At 36.1% G+C, this 19,039-nt stretch overlaps 1 protein-coding gene across 1 annotated transcript in view; it reads left to right on the top strand.

Annotated features, from left to right (window-relative positions):
• LOC106458539 (NTF2-related export protein 1-like) overlaps positions 1 to 10,019 on the top strand; it is an 18,802-nt gene extending 8,783 nt beyond the window's left edge. The window contains exons 2-4 of the mRNA XM_013918058.2: positions 2,792 to 2,878; positions 9,238 to 9,382; positions 9,722 to 10,019. Of these exons, the coding sequence (XP_013773512.1) occupies positions 2,792 to 2,878; positions 9,238 to 9,382; positions 9,722 to 9,903 (414 nt within the window). The 3' untranslated portion in view covers positions 9,904 to 10,019. The remainder of the gene's footprint in view (positions 1 to 2,791; positions 2,879 to 9,237; positions 9,383 to 9,721) is intronic.
• The last annotated feature ends 9,020 nt before the right edge of the window (positions 10,020 to 19,039 follow it).

The following is a 19,039-nucleotide window of genomic DNA, read 5'->3' on the forward strand; positions in this document are numbered from 1 at the left end:
AACGTTTCTACAACAGGCAGTTGCTGTCCATTTGAAACTTAGATTCATTATTTCTCCTGTAGCTTACGACTCTTCTTCTTTGTTAGGGGAAAGTCATCTGGCTGATTACCTGGTCTTTCTACTTTTGCCAGACATTGCTGTGCATGCTAGGACATTTGATGATCACTTGAGAGAGGGTGTTGCCATGCCTTTTCCTCCTTGTTTGTCAGATCAACATGCCTTAGCTTTCCATTGCTTGGAGAACCCATATTTGGATTCTGAGAAGTTAGATTCTCATCTTCCTATTTGGGGTTCCATGCCTGATGCCACTATTTGTTGTAACCATACTCAGTTTTCCCAAGTTTGTCCTTCCATTTAAAATAGTTTTGCATTTTTTATCTTCTTTGTAACTGTTGTCTAAGGTCTATCACAGATCATCTGCTCAATTTTCAGAGGATCTTGTCATTTATTGACTTCTACTTTGGTAAGGTTATCGGCTTCTGCTCTCTCCTTGGTCTCTTGGTAGGTTTGTTGCTGGGCTCTTTTGGATAGAGATGCCTTGCTTGAGGGGGTTTGACTTCCTTTTTTTCCCCATAGAGATCTCAGAGAAGCTTCTTTTCTCAGACAATTGATTCTTGCAGGTATTCTAGATTCCAAGGAATCTAGGGTGGATGTGGACTGTCTCCACTCTTGTCTTTTGATCCTAGCCTCTCGTGTGGAGTGCAGACAATGGTAATGGTGTCTGTGACTACCCTATGGCATCCAGTCCTGTGAAGGCTCAACTCGGACAATTCGTATCAGTATGGGAGACCTTCACCTCAGATCATTGAGTCATTCATGTTCTTATGAGAGGATTAGTTCTTCATTTCACATCTCCTCCTGCATTCTCTCTCATACCTGTTGTCTTTCCACTTTCCAAGGATCCTCTTACATCCACAATTCAGGATCTTCTGCACAAAGTGGCTGAAGAGCACATTGACTCCTTTCTCAAGAGTTTGTATTTCTGTCTGTTTGTAGTTCCAAAGTAGATAGTGATTGTCAACCTGTCATCAACCTTTCTCATCTCAGTCATTTCTTCCATCTTCCTCAGTTTACGATGGAGTAATTTCTTTCCATTCGGTGGCTCTTTTCACCCAGTCTGTGGATGACTAAGTTTGATGTCACTGATGCCTATCTTCATATTCCAATTGCAGAGTTTTCAAATCATCTTCACTTATTGGGCATTCACATTATATGGATGACTGTCTTCATCTCACTCCTTCTCGCCACTTGGCAGGACTTCACACTTGAGCTCTTTTATCCGAAACTGCAAGAGCTGGTTTTATCATCAAAAAGGGGAAGTCTATTCTTACTCCCACATAGTACCTTTTCCATTTAAGATGTGTTTGTGATTCATGTTCACAGGACTCTTTACCATTCCACTTATGTTCAGCAGGTAGAGAAGGAGATAAGGCTTTTTCTCCTATTTATCTTCCTTCCAACTCTCATTTTTATGACTGCTCTGATCCAGTCTCTCTGGTGTTATTTTGCACACACTGAAGAGTTTCGGGGCTCATGTCACCATTTGTTTCTCCACTGGGATTCTACAGTGTCACATGACTTATCACTTGTCACTTTTACAGGTTGGGTTCATCAATTGGTTCATATTGCTTACTTTGTAGTTTCATTGGAGGAGTGGAGGCTTTTTTTTGGGTATCATCTCAACAAGTTCACCATATCTCAATATCCCTGGTGGCTTTGTTGCATCGCCCGCTGGAGGAGATTGTATAGTCTGGTATGTGGACCATGCTTAATACATTTATTTCTCATTATTTACATGATTTGGTAGTTGCCTCCTCAAATGGTTTTTGGTTACCTCCTGTGGCTATTCTATATGTCCCAGTTAGATTGTGAGAGAGTTGAGTGACTTCATTTCTTTTGTGTTTGTTTCTATTCTTTTTTAGGGACCCTCTCGTCATTCTGATTTGGATCCCACTCAGTGGCAGGTGTTGCCTGGCCAGGTATGCTTCATTCAAAATCCGCACTAGCTGCCAGTAGACCGATAAAAAATTTTCATAGTAGAAACAAGCTCTGTTGAGATGGGGTTTTCCATAAAACCACCTTGTGGCTTTCCAGGTGGTAAACAATTATATACACTACTGGACTGCCACTCATGGACTATTATGAGTAAAGCATAAGGGGATTTTCCCCATCCCTGCTGACCCCTGGATGGAATAAATTGGGATCGTTTTGCTTTTGAAAATAGGGATTGTGATTCACCAATTGCACTGTCTCTGGAGTATCATTCCTTGGGACTCCCCAAGTTATCCACATCCCCCCCCCCCATCTGTAAACTTAGATGAGAGCAGAGGCAGTTAGTTCAGGCAATACTATCATGTGGTTGTTGATATCATGTGATCGATAGCATGCACTTGTTACTGTGAGAGTAAATAAATTATACTTATCCCACATTTCCCGGTACAAACAGTAGGGAAGTTAGGTTAGGCACATCTGATTCCTGAGTTTTGGGGCTGACTCCTAAATCTGAAAATATTTGTCAAGGCCTGTGTTAAGGGATTATTGATGCATAGATTGTAAACTTTGAAATGTTAAGGAATTCTGCACTCACAGAAGTAATTGCAAAATATTCTGTGCTCAGAGAAATTTTAAAGAACCATTTACTCACAGATTTATTATATAATACAGAAAAGAATATGAAAGCTACTCTTAGCTTGAGATAGAATGTTTTTAGGAACTTTTTAATCTGTAATACTTTTAATGTTTTTAGTTGTTTCAACAGTAGGTTAACTTGTTTTTGTTTTGTTTTTTAAAGGACAGGAAAACACAAATAAGTCAGGCTTGTCAGTCTGGAGAAGAATTTGCCAGAATCTACTATGAGAAATTTGACAAGCAGCGGCATGTAGGTGGAGAAATTGTCTCTAAGTTCTCTACAACATTCTTGACTTTGTAGGTGATGAAATTGTCTTAAAATTCTGTTCTGCATTCATGACTTTGTATATGAAGATATTGTTGGTAAAACCTGTACAACATTTATTGTTCTGTAACTGAAAAAATTGTCTATAAATGCATAAAATATTCCTTGTTTTGTAGGTTAAGAGATTTTTAAGTTTCTCTAACATTCATGGTTTTCTAGGTGAAAAACTTTCTCTTAAAATATGTGTACCATTCATGAATTTGTAGATAAAGAAGTTGTTTCTAAATTTTGTGTAACAATGATGATTCTGTAGGTGAAAAAAATGGTCTCACTGTAGTGTGGAATGTTTTGTTGTTTGTAGTCATAAGTTGTTTTGATGTGTTTTGTTACGTACTGTCACAGTGTATTCTGGAGGGATTTGCTGTATACAGTCACATTGTACTCTAGAGTGTTTGTTTGTATATACAGCCATTGTGTTCTAGATTAATATTTCTCAGCCTGTTTGATACCAGGGACTGGCTTGCTGCCTCCCTAAACTGTTGTAGACCACTAAAAGGCAAATACAATAAAAAAAACATTACAATTTATGTATGAATATTTTATCAGCTTTAGTCTGTTCATTTTCATGAAATCCCATGGATCAAGGTGGTTGTGATAGGCCAGCACTGGTCCACTGACCAATGGTTGAAAAACACTGTTCTAGAGGGGTTTGTTTTATATAGTGAAATTGTATTATTCAGTCTTATTATATTAAAGTGGGCACAGAGATGATGAATGCCAGTTCTATCATCAGCACATTTATTTCAGAACAACAAATTAATGCATTTTGAATCATACTTCATCATCACCCTTAGCTGAAAATTCTTTAATTAAAACAAACATTAAAGTGAATGCTATTCATACTATAACAATGGAATATACTGGAATGGACAGCAACTGTCTGTTGTAAAAAAAACAAGTGTAGAGGACGACGTTTTGAACGTCTTTCGTCTGCATGGGTTCAGACATGTAAATGGCAATTTGTTTACCAATATAAGTGTAATTGATTCATGGACATAACAGGGTTGAAATGAAATTTTTATTCTTAAAGGGGTTCATCAATCAAACTTTAATATTATTCTTAATTTAACCTGTGTGTAAAATGATTTGATTAATTTTGTAATGTGTTCTCTTAAGGTTCCCTGAAGATAGGAAGGGGAAGTTAACTGAAATGCCAAAATTTATCAGCCATTGTTACCACAGACTGTTGATACCAATAAAGAAACTTCCTCGTATATTATATATATATACATGACTTAAACCATCCATCAAGCTTTAACATTTTGCTATTTTCCCCAAGTAATGGGATAGCGTTGAACAGTTGGCATTGTTGAGAGCTTTTCATATTTGTTGTTGCATAAAGTACAAGTTATTTTAAGTAGTAGGGTTTCAGGAAAACTGTTATCTTTTAAGATATTCTTTGTAAAGGTTATTTCTTTGTGTAGATTTTTGTAATTGAACTAGATTTTAAAAGCATAGTCTAGAAGAGTAAGTACATGATTTTAATTACAGTTGATTAAAAAATGTTCAGCTAAGAAGTGATGATGCACTAGGACTTAAAATGTGTTGAATGATTTTATGATTTGAATTAACATTGCTGATGATGTAATTAGTAACTTCTGAAACATCAAGTAATAACAAGTGATGTTCAACAAAAATAAAGAAAATGATATTTATTGTCTATGTGGTTAACTTGTGTACAGTACGACTAAGATTTATGTTTCATAAATCCATCATATTGTGGAGTAATTTCTTGTATGCAGTCACATTTTGTTCTGGAGTATTTTGTTGTATACAGACACTGTTTTCTAGAATGTCTGGTTGTCTACAGACACACTGTTTTCTAGAATGTCTTGTTGTATAGAGTTACTATGTTCTTTAATGTTTTGTTGTGTGTAGTCACATTATACTGTAGTGTTTTATTTAGTCACATTCTGTTTTGAAGTATTTCATCGGATGTTATGTGAACAAATGTTCTATTTAGTCCATTTGTGGCTTTTGGATTTGCTGTGCCTGGGAACAGTGCTTTTTTTTGGCTCCCCTGTCTGCATGAAAAAAATAGTACTCTGTAACATCCCATTCACCTAAATTTAAACACATGGCCTTCCACCTCATGCCATCTCATCTGTCATCTTGTAATTCCATTAATGAACCACACATGCACCACAAAGCATATAGTTAAAACAAAGCAAATTTCTCAGATAGAAACATACATTTATATCACACAAATCACATAGCCAATATAAGCTCCAGCTTGAAAAATTCAGAGGTTGCATGGGAAACTTGGCCATTTTGTTTATTGGTGTTTAGATGTTCTATTTTTGTGCCTTTTTTGCAGTAAGCTGGTCAATGATATGGTCAAAAGATTCTTTCTCGATCAAAAGAATGGCTAAGTTTATGTTTATGATTTTTAACTTACTGAAAGATCTCTTCCAATGTGCAACAGAACCAGGCATTGTCTATAAAATTTGCAAGGCTGTTCACAGGTTTGGAAAAACATCTTTCCCCTATTGCCTTCAGCAACTTTTTTGGAGTTTCTGGTAGTGAAGCTTCTGAATTTTGTTATTTCCAAAACAGCATATGGCAATCCAATATATCTTGATAAAGTGGCTTTCCCATGACATCATATTCATATGTATTGGCAAAATCAGCACACCTGAGTAGCAGTGTGTCTAGATCAATGTCACCACTGATGAGGGATTTGACATCCAATTCATATCTTGAAATCATTTGCTACAATCCTGGATTTCATGAACCAGTCTGCCTAAAGCGAGGTTTATTATCCTGCTTATATCTTGCACAAGAGTTAGTCCCTAATCCGTTGCTTCCTCACCAGGTATTGTGTCTATGTCTAACACATCTACCAGTAGTGATGTCCCATGTTTCAGCAAACTCAAGGCCATTGTTAATTGTGAAGAGATCAACTTATTGCTAATTCAAATTCAGAGACATTTTTCAACAACATTGAAATTTTGTCAGACCTGTTTCCAAAAGTGTAAGAAATAAACAAAATGAAAAGCCAGAAGACTGTTAAAGAGTGTCCCAGCTTTTGCTCTTGTATCAGCTGTCTCTAGTTCACCTTCATTCAGAGATTGAAGAAGCTTAATAAGATCCTCAGATGAACTTACAATTATGTACACCACCCCTTCTATAGCACTCTAATAAGTGTAAGATTCTTTTTTCACAACTAAGTTCAGTTTTTCTTTCATCTTCTTCCATTGAGTGGTTGATCCAGAGAAGAAGACATATATTTGTTCTACTGCTCCAAAGAATTTCATTATGAAGGAATCAACGGATGCTGTATGTATTCCTGCCAAGTGAAAAGAGCGGTTGTCACAATTTATAAACGTTGCCTTGGAGTTTCTCTCACAGAACCTTGCTTGAATGCCACTGAGATATCCTGACATAACAGCTGTGTTGTCATACATTTTAGCCCAACAGTCAAAAAAATCCAACCCATATTTACAAATTTTCTCACTGATTATGTCCTCATATCCAGTAGCTTCAATCTTCTCAAGTTCCAAGAAATTGACAATGTTTCCCATGTAACTACTTCATCAATGTCTAAATTAAGTTGGACATAGCGAATTATTTCGGACAGTTGCTCTGTGTGTGACGTATCAGTAGTTGAGTCGAAAAGAATACCAAAGTATTTTGCTTCCTTGATCTCACCTATGATTTGTTTCTAACTGTGTTGGATAACAGAGAAATGAATTCATTTTGGAGGTTGTGTGATAAATAGGACAATGAGTGTGGGTTTTCTCGACCTTTCAATAGATGGTGGGCTATCACTAGATCATAGTTGACAAGAACTGTTAGAAAATCTCTGGGAATAGGATCGTCCATGTTCTCTACGTGACCTATTAAAGCAAGGTTGTGTAAAGAGAGGAGCTTTATCACGTCCAGAAGTCTCCTTAAAACCTCCCTCCAATGATATCGTTCGTCCCAAATTTGCTTGTTTAAGACTTCATACACCCCACCTTGTTCTGTCACTACCCGCTCCATCTCTTTCCATTTGTTGAATGCCCTCCAATGGTATGAATTTTCCTCAATATTTTTCAGGTTCTCTATTTTCTTCCAATTGGATAGACCAGATTCCAATTCAGAGGCCAATTTTGAATTTGAGGGACTGTATGAAAAGAGTAAACAATGGAAACAGATTGTGGCTTCTTTCATCACTGAATATGTTAGCTGTGTGCATGGAACAAGTTCTCCATTATGTAGGTCTTTGATGAACTATTTTTTGGTCAACCCTCGGTTCACAGCCTTTGTCCAGTATTCAGTGTTGTACTCTGTGGAGGATAACACCTGCATTATGGAAGGAGTTAGCCCAAAGTTTCAACATCACCTTTTTAAGAGATTATTCAATACAAGGTTACCCACTTGATGAAAATTTAATGTAACCAACATCCTTGAAAATCAGGACAGCTGGTTGAGTAAAGTTCAGATCAGAATCAGCTTTGGCACTTTCAGTCACACTGCAACTGAAATTGTTGTCTTCACCAGTTATCTCTTCTTTCTCATCCTAGCTCTTCTCTGGTTACTCAGCATTCTCACCTGGGTCTTCCACATTTCCATTGTTTATTTTGATATTCTCCCCTTTCATTGTCTCTTGACTTTGGTGAATCTGGACTTTCCTCTTTATCATCTTTTTTCTTACTCATTTTTTACCCCTTCTAAAAAGCAGTCATTAATTTACTTGATATTTTCGCTTCTACACATTCTTTAACTTTGTTTTATTTTCTGAATTCCACTAAATTTCTTTCCAATCATCTTTAATGGGTGGTTTTATGTTTGTAAGTAAAATTAAACTTTATATTGAACAATAGTTGATGTTGTAGGCCTACACTTGATGACCTTGTGGAAAATTTTTTGGATGCCATTTTAGGTCTTTAGAGTTATGTCCAATTACTATGGAAATTCAATGAGAAAATTGTATCTAAAACTGCAAGAAAATTTTAAAAAATTAAATCAATAAATAAAAGGATACAAATATTAAATGAATATCTGAAATAAAATATAATATTTAAAAAATTGGTGACTAGCACCAGATGGCGCCACCCTTTGGGTATCACCTGGAGGCAATTGCCCCCTACCAGTTTTCCTTTGCATCATCACTAGTTTTGACTCAGGTCTGTTACTTTCACCACATGCAAGAAAATTAAATAGCAATCCTCTTTTAATATAGATTGGACATTCTTTAATTTTTCAGGTTCTAGAATTTATTAAAAAGCATTGATGTTTAAATTTTATTATAAATAAGTAACATGTATTGGTGCCATAAAACCATAATTCCAAGATCATATTTCAGTATAAAAGACATTTTAGTGTACACAGTGTAACAGTAATATGAAACAAGTGTAGATTTATCTGAAGGTACAAAAATTAAACATTACAAATTTAAAATATGAAATTAGTGTGTCAGGCAGACCCCTCATCCATGATGATGTTTGTCTGAAATGTTGACCACTTGGTTTCATTCTCCTTATTCGGATATTTGTATGTGCACAGCATCATATCTATAATAATTAGTGGATATTGGATAACAATGTTAAAGCAGTGACTAAAATTCAATTCTGAAATATTAATGTTATTTTTTCTATGTGCTGAGTTCAATGTTTCTTGTGGATGCTGTTTTAAACAGCTTCTACTGATATTTTCATAACAAGTTTTATCAGATTGAGTGAAACTGTTCTGTGACAAGGGAATTTTGAATTGTTGGCAGAACTTACTAATCATCTCATCTTGATCTGTATTTGATAGTTTTCACTCATTTTTTTCAGTGTTTTTTTGTTAGACTGATTTATGGCAAAGGAATGATATAATCCTCCCAATTTTTGGTAGAACTTAATTATAATCTTGTTCTGATGCTATTTGCAACACATTTTAGTATTTTATTTTCAGTGATGGTTATAATAGACTGAATGAAGCTTTGTGAAAGTGAAATGATAGAATCCTTCTAAAACTTGGCTCAACTTATTAAACAAGTAGTTATGTTTAGGAAAATGGGTTTATTTAATATGATTTTGTGACAAATAGTTTAATACCTAAAACTCATCTAAGTTGAAATTAAATTTTCCAGTAATCTGTTCGAACAACAAATACGTGTGGAATCGTAGGAGATTTTATTGTTTGTTTAAGTTAACATGTGCTACTAATTTAAAAAAAGTGAAATAAGTATCCATTTTATATTTTTGGTTATCTTTCTCTGATGATGAGCTAAAGTTTTGAAATGCTAATATTTAAGTGTGAACAGAAATGTCTTTGAAATATTAAACTTGTATTGATTTTTCCACATTTTTTAGCTAATTTCCAACTTGTATGAACAGTCTGGAAACGTTGTCTGGAATGGAAACTATGTCACTGGAAGAGAAAATATTGGAAAGTTTTTTCAAAATCTCCCAGCTAGTGAAAGTGATCTTCTTAGCTTAGATGCTCAGCCAATTTTAGGTGGGTTTATGTGCAGATTAAAAAAAAATAACTTTTCTCTTTTGGATTAATACTAAAAGGTAACTTGAATTTGGATTATTGTTCTATAGTTGGCTTGTATTACCTAGTAAGGTTTATATTAGTTATTGCAATAAAGTTTCATTGCTTTGATTTTGAATGATTAATTACTAAATAGTTATTTATATTTCATTATCCTAATAATTATTTAAGTTGATATAACTATTTTTTTGTTAGTGTATATATGTACTTGTTTATGGAAAAACTTTCCACATTGATTAACTATGGCCTGAGAGACATAGTCTTAAGGTAGAATAAAATACTACATTATTTCCATCGTAGATGAATTTGTTCAAGGGCAGACAACAATCCTTGTTCATGCTGCTGGGAATATAAAGTTTTCTGGGAAGAACAGGTGCAAGTTTTCCGAGTCCTTCCTGTTGACAGCCAAACAGGGAAATGATGGAAGTGTGTGGAGAGTTGTGTCTGACACTTTCAGATTCCATGAGCCTCTTCCAACATGATGTGGCTTAGGAGTAAAGACCTAAAAATTCAAATATTTTTGTGTTTAATATCTATTGTATGAATATTTTGAAAATATATAGGTGTATCAGTTCTTTTATTAAAAATAAAACTTAAAATCCTTAAATCAGGCTGTAAGTCAATTTTTATATGTAAAACAATAATATACTAAAATTTTTGATATAATACCTTACCTATTCTCACATAAAAACTTTTCTTCATTATTACTGCCCTCTGTATGATCACCACTAGCCTTCATACATATGTGTTGTAGCATGTAAATAATTATGTGAAAACCATCGACCAATAGGAGTATGACACATTCTCCTTGCGCAGCTATCTCTATCCTTGATTTATAGAGTCTAACCTCACTTTTTGATTTGGTATCCAAGTGGTTAGACTTACTGCTCACCGAGCTTTGAGATTTCGAATTTTGCTTAAACTTGTTCATAGTTTAGTTCTTAGTTCTTTATATGTAACTGTCATCTTTGGTAGTTTAAAAGCATTTCTATTTTGTAAATTTTTTTTTGTTTACCTAAACTTTCCATCTTGGGTTATTTACCCATTTCAAATTCAATTATGAATTTGCAATTTTATTCTTATGACTTCTTCAACTGCTTCTACTACTACCTTAGATCAACCACCTGTTGCTGTGACATCTGGTGTGACCAACTTAATGGCAAAGGAAGTTTCAGCAATAATTCGCCAGGATGATTGACAGGAAGATGAAGACTTAGACAACCTTTTCCCTCCCCCTTCCTTTGCTGTACAGTCCCATGCAGATGCGATTGATGCAACTAGATTTTTTGGACTTGGTTCTGTGAACCATCTCCTCCTTGGTTACATGGCATGCTTTCTCCTGAAAATTGTTTCTGATGTGGTCTTTCTTCCGCTCACACAAAGCTGTCTCAATCTTCTTTCTGTCTCCTAAGCATTGCTAAAAAATTTTAATGCTCAGTGCACCATCTGTATACCTCAAACATTTTGCACCACTTTTGAACATGTATATAACATGTGACCACCTTCCACTAGTAGTATTGTGCTACCTGTATTGGTACAGCTAGCTCCCTCTAATGTTCCTGCTCATTGCTCATTTTCTCAACTGGCATATCGGTTAGATGTGTGTTTTTCAAATGTGACTATTGTTTGCGATTGTACTTCTTTAACATTTCAATACCTTTTTTAACAGTTTTCTTTTACTGTGTTTGCATACAATTACTTCTCTTAAAATGCTGATAATTCCTACTCCTAGCTTGCGAACATCATCGATCAGATTTTTATGCTATTAATGTTACCAGAATCCTCTACCATTTCTCTTATGTCATCATATATCCAGACTGGTCCTTCTTCCTGGGTAGGCCATTTGGTTTTCACACCCATTCCTTTATCTTCCATCTCCTAATTGTACCCCAATTTTATTCCCGATCAGCTTCCTTGTCAAGTTTGTTCTCTGTTGTGTTATATGGCACATACTACCTTCTTTTGAGGTTCATGTTTTTGACCTTTTATTCCCTGGAACACTTCTGTTTCCCACACTTTATCCCCTGTCACACTAACTGGTTGGGTTTATCTACTCCTTAGGCTGGCATATTCAGACTTAACCACAGAAGGTTACTGCCTCCTTGATGTTTCTTTCCTCAAATTTGCCATATCACCATGTCTTTGGCTGCTTGTCTTTGCCATCCATTGGAAGAAATTGTTAGGGCTGGAATGTGGATTACTCCCTGTTCCCTAGTCACTCATTATCTGCACTATCTGGCTGTATCTTTCTCAGGTGGATATCATATCCCTCCTGTGGCAATTTTACAAATGTCCATTTGCCTTTGACTGGGGTATGTCTTTTCACAACATTTCATTTATATTTTCTTTTCAGGGACCCTCTTTTACCACTACACATAGGATCCCACTTTGTGGCAAAGTGTTGCCTAGTCAGGTGTGTTTTTACTCAAACCTGCACTATATACCAGTGGAGCTATAATGCTCAGTGTATAGATTGGATGTTCTGCAAAACAACTAGTGGTATATACTTATGTATCTCTAGTGGTGGACTGTCACTCATGGACTATCATGAATAAAGCCAAAGAAGACTTTTGACTATCCCTGCTGGCCCTTTGATTGCATACATCGGGGATAGTCTGCTTTTCAAAATAAGGAATCATGGACAACCATTGCACTTTCTCCAGTGTGATATTCCTCCTGACTCCCCACCACATTTACTTCCCCCTTTTTTCTTTAAGTGGAGTCCTTACCAGTTCCAGTCACTGGTGTGGTGAACCAAAGAGGCTCCCTCCTGAGTGTGAAGTAGAAACTTACCTTAAAATACAACCACACATTTATCTACTCAGTAAGAAGAGGGCAAAGCTGGGTTCCCTTCCCCTGAATGCTTATTCCCAGATGGACTGATTGCCAGTTGGAGCAGGACCAGCTTACTCGGGATCATCTTCGTAATACTGGGTTCCAGTTGACACTGCCCTGTTCCCACTGTTGAATGCAGTAGAGGCCCCCTTCTCATTAATTCCTGTTGCTGTAGGTTTCCTTCCCTGCTCCTACAGTTGAATTTGGGGGACTTCTTTTGCTTTGTAATACTGGCAATGGGATGTATGTACACTGTTCCTACAGTTGAGCAAGTGTTCCACATCCTATACATAATCCTGGATGCAGGATGTGTCTTCCCTGCATTTACAGCTGGGTGAGTTAGAATTTCTGCTCTTAATACTGGTTATAGGTATTGCCCTGTTCTTATGATTGAGTTCAGGCAACAACATGACTCCATAATACTGGTTTCAGTTTGTTGTACATTTTGCTCCTATGGTGGGTTTGGGAGTTTGTCCAGTTTGTCCTTTTCGTAATATTACCAGTTGTTTGGCATATGATGCTCTGTCAACTTACAGTTGGGGTTGGTGTATGTATATCACACACTCCATATGCTCTAGCTACAATGTTTGTTAGTCTAACTTCGTTTTTATCTAGGTGATCCTCAACTTCTTAATGCTGAGGATGGGCTGTGGAACCTTCTCTGTCCAGTTTAGGTTGGGTAGATACCTAGCCAAGGCTAGTTATTTTTCTCCATTCTTGTATATATTTTGATGAACTGTCCCTTTACTTGCCATTTCTCCTCATGTGGGCATCAAATTTGCTTTGGGTTTTCCTTTCATAGAGCAGTTCTTTACCAAAGGGAGCTGGCTGATTTCCAGTCTTGTGTGTGTGATGGAGGACAATTTGAACTTGTGCCATTTTACTATGAATTGCACCTCTTGGAATGTATTAAGCTTGTGTACATCCTTTTTTTTCCACCCACATCAGGATCATTTCCTTCTTACAGGGGAAAAAGCATGCCTGTTCCAGAAGTAGTATGGTGCCCCACATGTGTGCTTTGGCTTTGTCTCTGTGCGCACCAGTTGTTTCTAGGTGGTTGCGTTCCATTTGATTTCACTGTTAAGTGCCTACACTGGCCCCTCCACCTTTTCAGTATAGGATTCTAGGTCTCAGATGATGTCACTAAAGCTTTTCTGTTCAATGCAATATGACGATCAGTACAGCTATTAAATGATGTATACATTACAATATCATAAACAGCACAGCTAATAATGTATGCTTTTGATCATCCCTATTAAAAATGTAAGGGACCTTTGCAGAGGTAAGTTCATGGGGTGTCTGGATGCTTTTAGCAGGAAAGTACATAAAATTTGAAACGTAGTACTACACCAATCAAAATATATTTTGTGAAATTTGAATTTCTGGCCATCATTTTTCACCATAGAGCAAAAGTAAACAAATAAGGCTATCCTCAGCTCTTCAACATAAATTCTTATTGAATCTACTGTATTTGGTAACAAAATGTTATGCAGCATAAATATGCTTCTGTAGTGCACATTTGTTTCATTATACAAATAATTTCCAAAGAACTGTCCATGTTTTTTATTACTCTTTTATAAAAACAATAACTGGTCTTTATGTTTGTATGTTTATGTATAGGTAAATATTATGTACAAAATCCGTATGTAAATAAGTGGATTTTATAGCATTTTCACTTAAATACAGTACATGTTGAGAGGTATTGGTATGCTTTTTTTGTCTTTGTACTGATTTTTAATAAACTTATTCTTAGATGAACAAAACAAGGTGTAAGAATTATGTTTAAAAAATTATATACACAATGAAACTAATTGTTAAAATTACATTTTATGAAATTTAAACTATATAACTTTTGCAACTTGATAAAATTTTCTGGATATTTAGTGTTATGCAACTTCAAAAAGTTAAGTTTATACTTACCCCCACCTGCATTAACAAATACTTCAGCTGTCATCTCTTACATCACCCAGCAGGGGGCACTTGTTCTTGGTCCCTATATTTTCAAACATTGGACTTTATTGGCCAAAGCCAATGGATTCATCTGCAGGCTTTCCATATTCTTGGTAAATTTAACCTGGTTGTGGATTGGTTATCTTGTCCCAACAGGATTATCCCCACAGAGTTGTCCTTCAATTCATAGGTCTTCTGTTGGGTATGCTCCAGATGGATGCTTTTGCCACCCATCAGAGTACAAAACTCCCTCTTTTGTGGACTACTTTCCTGCATCTTTCAGCTTTAGCAGTCGATGCATTCAACCAAGACTGGAAGAACCTGTATTTTTATGTTTATCTTTCCATCTGTCTTCTTCCTCCATGTACTGTTCATCATTCAATCTACTTCTGATAGTACTATTTTGGTCAGCTCAAACTTGGTTTCCATTTCTTCAGCCTCTACAGTTAACACTACCTTTATCTCTTCCTCCTTCCCCATTTCTCCTTTGTCAACCTCACGTATACTAGTGTCATCCATTCATATGTACCATCCAGTTTCTCTTATTTCTCTTTCTGTCCATCCTTCCTCTATCTGTCTATCAGTATAAATGTAATGTTTTTTGCCATTGATCACTACATTGTGGCCTCATTCCTTCCTGACCTACTCTCCCTCTTTTTTCAGACATCTTATATTGGTTGTTTGACAAGGGTTTCTCTGTGTATACCATTGCAGGCTATTGGTCTGCATTACCCTCTTCCTTCTGTTTTTCCACGTTCTACCATATTTTCTCTTCTATGGTCAAATCACTTTTTTGTTCTGATTCTTTTTCCTCACCAACCTTCTCCCCTTCCAAATTTGAATCTTACTGTTTTCCTATATTCCCTGTCTCTTCCCCCTTTTGAACCTTTGGCATTTTGTTCCCCGTACCACCTTACCGTAAAAATCTATTTCCTACTTTTAGCATTGGAACGTTGTTGGTTGGGTGTGTTCACCATTAATGTCTCATGTATTCTTTGACACAGCATTTATGTCCTCCTTTACCCAGATAGAGCCTTCCTTCTCAAGACTTCTGCTACTTGTGAGGATAATTTTGCCTTCACTCCAATTTTCCTACCATCCATTTCACACAATTATTCCTACTCCAATCCGGATCGCCTCCTGTGTCTATTCCTTGCTTTTAATGTTATGTGGCATGCACAGTTTTTTCTGTGGTTCTCATTCCCGACTCTTTATCTACTGGAATCCTTCTGTATCCAGTGACCTTTCCGCAATTACCCTTTATCATTGGATTTGCCAAATAATTAACTTGGCATATTCTTCTTCATCCATTCATGACTGTTGCTATTTTCATGTTTCCTCTCACTGAATACATCATCTCACCATGTCTGGCTGCTTGTTTTTGTCATCCTTTGGGGGAATCATCAGGGGCATGTGGACCACTCCACACACGTTTGTGGCACACTATATCCATCAGTTACCATTTCGGGTGGGTAAATTACCTTTAGTTATATATTTTTTTCTTTAAAGCACTTTGCTATTTGTTTCTTACTGGATCCCACTAAGTGGCAAGTGTTGCCTGTCCAGGTGTATGTATGGGGTGGTGGACCGTGGAGGTTTCCTCTTGAATGTGTTCTTTTTTGCTCATTTGAGAGTAGGCAGTGGTGTTCTGCAGGTGTATAATCCTCCTCCTACCATTGCATAGATTATTTTTTTCCTCTTGCTGCCTGATTATGAACTGGAGATGATCCACATAATGAAAATTAACATCTGTGGTTGGGACCCCTCATCCTCCTGCTGCTTGGATGTCAGTTTCCAGGTTGTCTGGTTTTGGATTAGAGCTGAACCAACCAACATAAGTCCTCACAAGTGAGGTGAATGGTAGAGGACCTCCTTCCGACTGTGAGATGGATGAACCATTTCTAGCACTGCTGGTTTGGATAGAGTTGATCTCCCACATTGGTTGAGGACATCCAGCTTTCTGGAGATTGGATGATTCAATCACAGTCCCAAAGGTTCTGAGGATTGAGTTGATCTCCCAATTACAATCTATCTAGCTCACCATCATCGTTTTTACATTAGGGGTACATCTGGATCAAATTCGTTGAGGACCTTTTCCTTCTGGGGACTGGACTTACCATTCCCAGTCTCAACAGTTTGAGGATTGAGTTCATCTCCCAATAGGTTGAGGACCTCCTCCTTTCAGGGACTGGATGTACCAATCCCTGTTCCAACGGTTTTATAATGGAGTTGGTCTCCTAATTATCGTCCGATGTGCCCTAACCATTCTATTTTATGACTACACCTGGCTTTCATTGATTGAGGACCTCTTCATTCTGGAGACTGGAGGTATCTTTCCTGGTCTCAACTGTTTGAGGATGGAGTTGATCTCCCAATGGATTGAGGGACTGGAAGTACCAACACTGGTTCCAATGGTTTGAAGCTGGAGTTGATCTCCCAGTAATGGTCTGATGCAACATAGCCACTCCACACCATTGGCAAGTCTAGCCCCGGTTGGTCGAGGACTTTCTCCTTCCGTGGACTGGATATATCATTCCCAGTTCCGATGGCTTGAGGATGTTGTTTACATTACTTTGTCCAGCCTTGCCCTGTCTTCTCTATCTCTGGGCACTTTCTGTTATTTATTGTATATTCTATTGGTGGAGGATTGTCGCATGATTCTTTACATGCTACAATGCAGTTGAACCAAGTTTAATGCATGGGGTTAAGTGGAAGTATCAAGGCTAGTAGCAAGTGAAAAATTTTAGCATATAGAGGGCAGTATTAATAGAGAAAAACCTTTATGTGAGGGAAGGTAAGTATCTATCAGAAATACATTATCTGTGTTTGAAAATTATAACATACAGTGATTCATTTTATTGTGGCTTCCCAATTTACTGTTGGTGAACTGATTATACTGTAGAGGTTGGAATGATATTAGTCTCAACAGAACAAACTCTTGAAGTAGTTCTTAGCAGTCACTTTTGTTTCTGTTTTAGTCACAAAACGTACAACAAACATTTTTGCAATTCTGGTGAAAAGACATTACAATAACATTTTATAATCAGGAATACATGTGTTGTGAAATGATGAAGCATCACATCTGTTTAATAATGTTACCTCTTGAATACATCACTCTCCTCTGTAAAAATTGCCTATAGATAAGAAATTATTACTTTAAGGCATGTGTGATTTATAGGCTTTGTTGGTATGTTATATACAGGCTTCCTCAATTTGTTTTTCTTCTTTTCTCTCTCTCTCTCTCTTCTTTTTTCTTTTTTTTTTTTTTTTTTTTTTTGTTGATTCCACACACCACATGATACTGTAAAATTTTACATTCTTCCCTTTTTTGTGCAAATTCTGCATAAAAGTGAGTTGTTGTGTTCCTAATTTTCAGTAATATGTTGTTCCAACTCTGGGTGATTTTTGTATCATACTGAATTGTTGTGTTCCTAATTTTCAGTAATATGTTGTTCCAACTCTGGGTGATTTTTGTATCATACTGAATTGTTGTGTTTAAAATTTTCCTTAAGAAGTTGTTCCACCTTTGGGTGATTTTTGTATCAAAGTGAACTGTTGTGTTCCTAATTTTTCTTAAGAAGTTGTTCCACCTTTGGTTGATTTTTGTATCAAAGTGAATTGTTGTGTTCCTAATTTTCAGTAATAAGTCTTTCCTTATTTGGGTGATTTTTGTATCAAAGTCAATTGTTGTGTTCCTAATTTTTCTTAAGAAGTTGTTCCACCTTTGGGTGATTTTTGTATGAAAGTGAACTGTTGTGTTCCTAATTTTTCTTAAGAAGTTGTTCCACCTTTGGTTGATTTTTGTATCAAAGTGAACTGTTGTGTTCCTAATTTTTCTTAAGAAGTTGTTCCACCTTTGGTTGATTTTTGTATCAAAGTGAACTGTTGTGTTCCTAATTTTTCTTAAGAAGTTGTTCCACCTTTGGGTGATTTTTGTATCAAAGTGAAGTGTTGTGTTCCTAATTTTTCTTAAGAAGTTGTTCCACCTTTGGGTGATTTTTGTATCAAAGTGAAGTAATTACTCTGTTTCTGATTTCGAATAAGTTGTTCCTTCGTTTGTTGAATTTCATATCAAAGTGAATTACTGTATTTGTAACTTCTGATATATTGTAGCTTCTTTGGCAAATTTCGACATCAAAGTGAATTGTTTTGTGTTAGTTTTTAGTAAGTTATTCCTCCTTTTACTGGATTTCGTATCAGAGTGAATTGGTTTGTTCAGTACTTTTTACGTTGTTGTTTAGATGAATTTTGCATCAAAGTGAATTTCTGTGTTTCTAATTTCTATGGTAAATTACTTATCAAATTGAATTGTTTTCTATTAATTTTTCTAAGTCTTTCATTTGAGAGAATTTCGTCGCAAATGAATTGCTATGTAGCTGATTTTCAATACGTTCCTTATTTTGATGTATTTTATATCAGTTAAAATCTCTTTACACTAAACAAGTAAAAGTGTTGTCATATTGTTTTAAAAAAATTAATTAATTTAAATGTATTACTTCGAGAAAAAAAAATTTTTATTCAATAATTTCACTCTTCTTTTTTTTTCTACACATTTGTCATGCAACATTTAAGTGAAAGTGTTGGTTACATATTAAATTTTTTTTTCTGATGCCTTTTTTTAAGTATTGTTACCCCTACAGTCGTTATTTAATTTTCCGTAACTTCGTTCCGACGAAACTTTAGCGACACAAGTCCTTTCTTGAATAAAACTGGTTTATTCTTTCCGAATACAACTTTACGATACACTTAATTTCAACAGTCGCTCTGTAACAAACGCTATAATTCCCAGCGAACTTCTCACGTGCTTAACAATATTCTCTTTGACTGCAGTTC

The sequence above is a fragment of the Limulus polyphemus genome, unplaced genomic scaffold (genome assembly GCF_000517525.1).
Source record: "Limulus polyphemus unplaced genomic scaffold, Limulus_polyphemus-2.1.2 Scaffold482, whole genome shotgun sequence".
Lineage (NCBI taxonomy): Eukaryota > Metazoa > Arthropoda > Merostomata > Xiphosura > Limulidae > Limulus > Limulus polyphemus.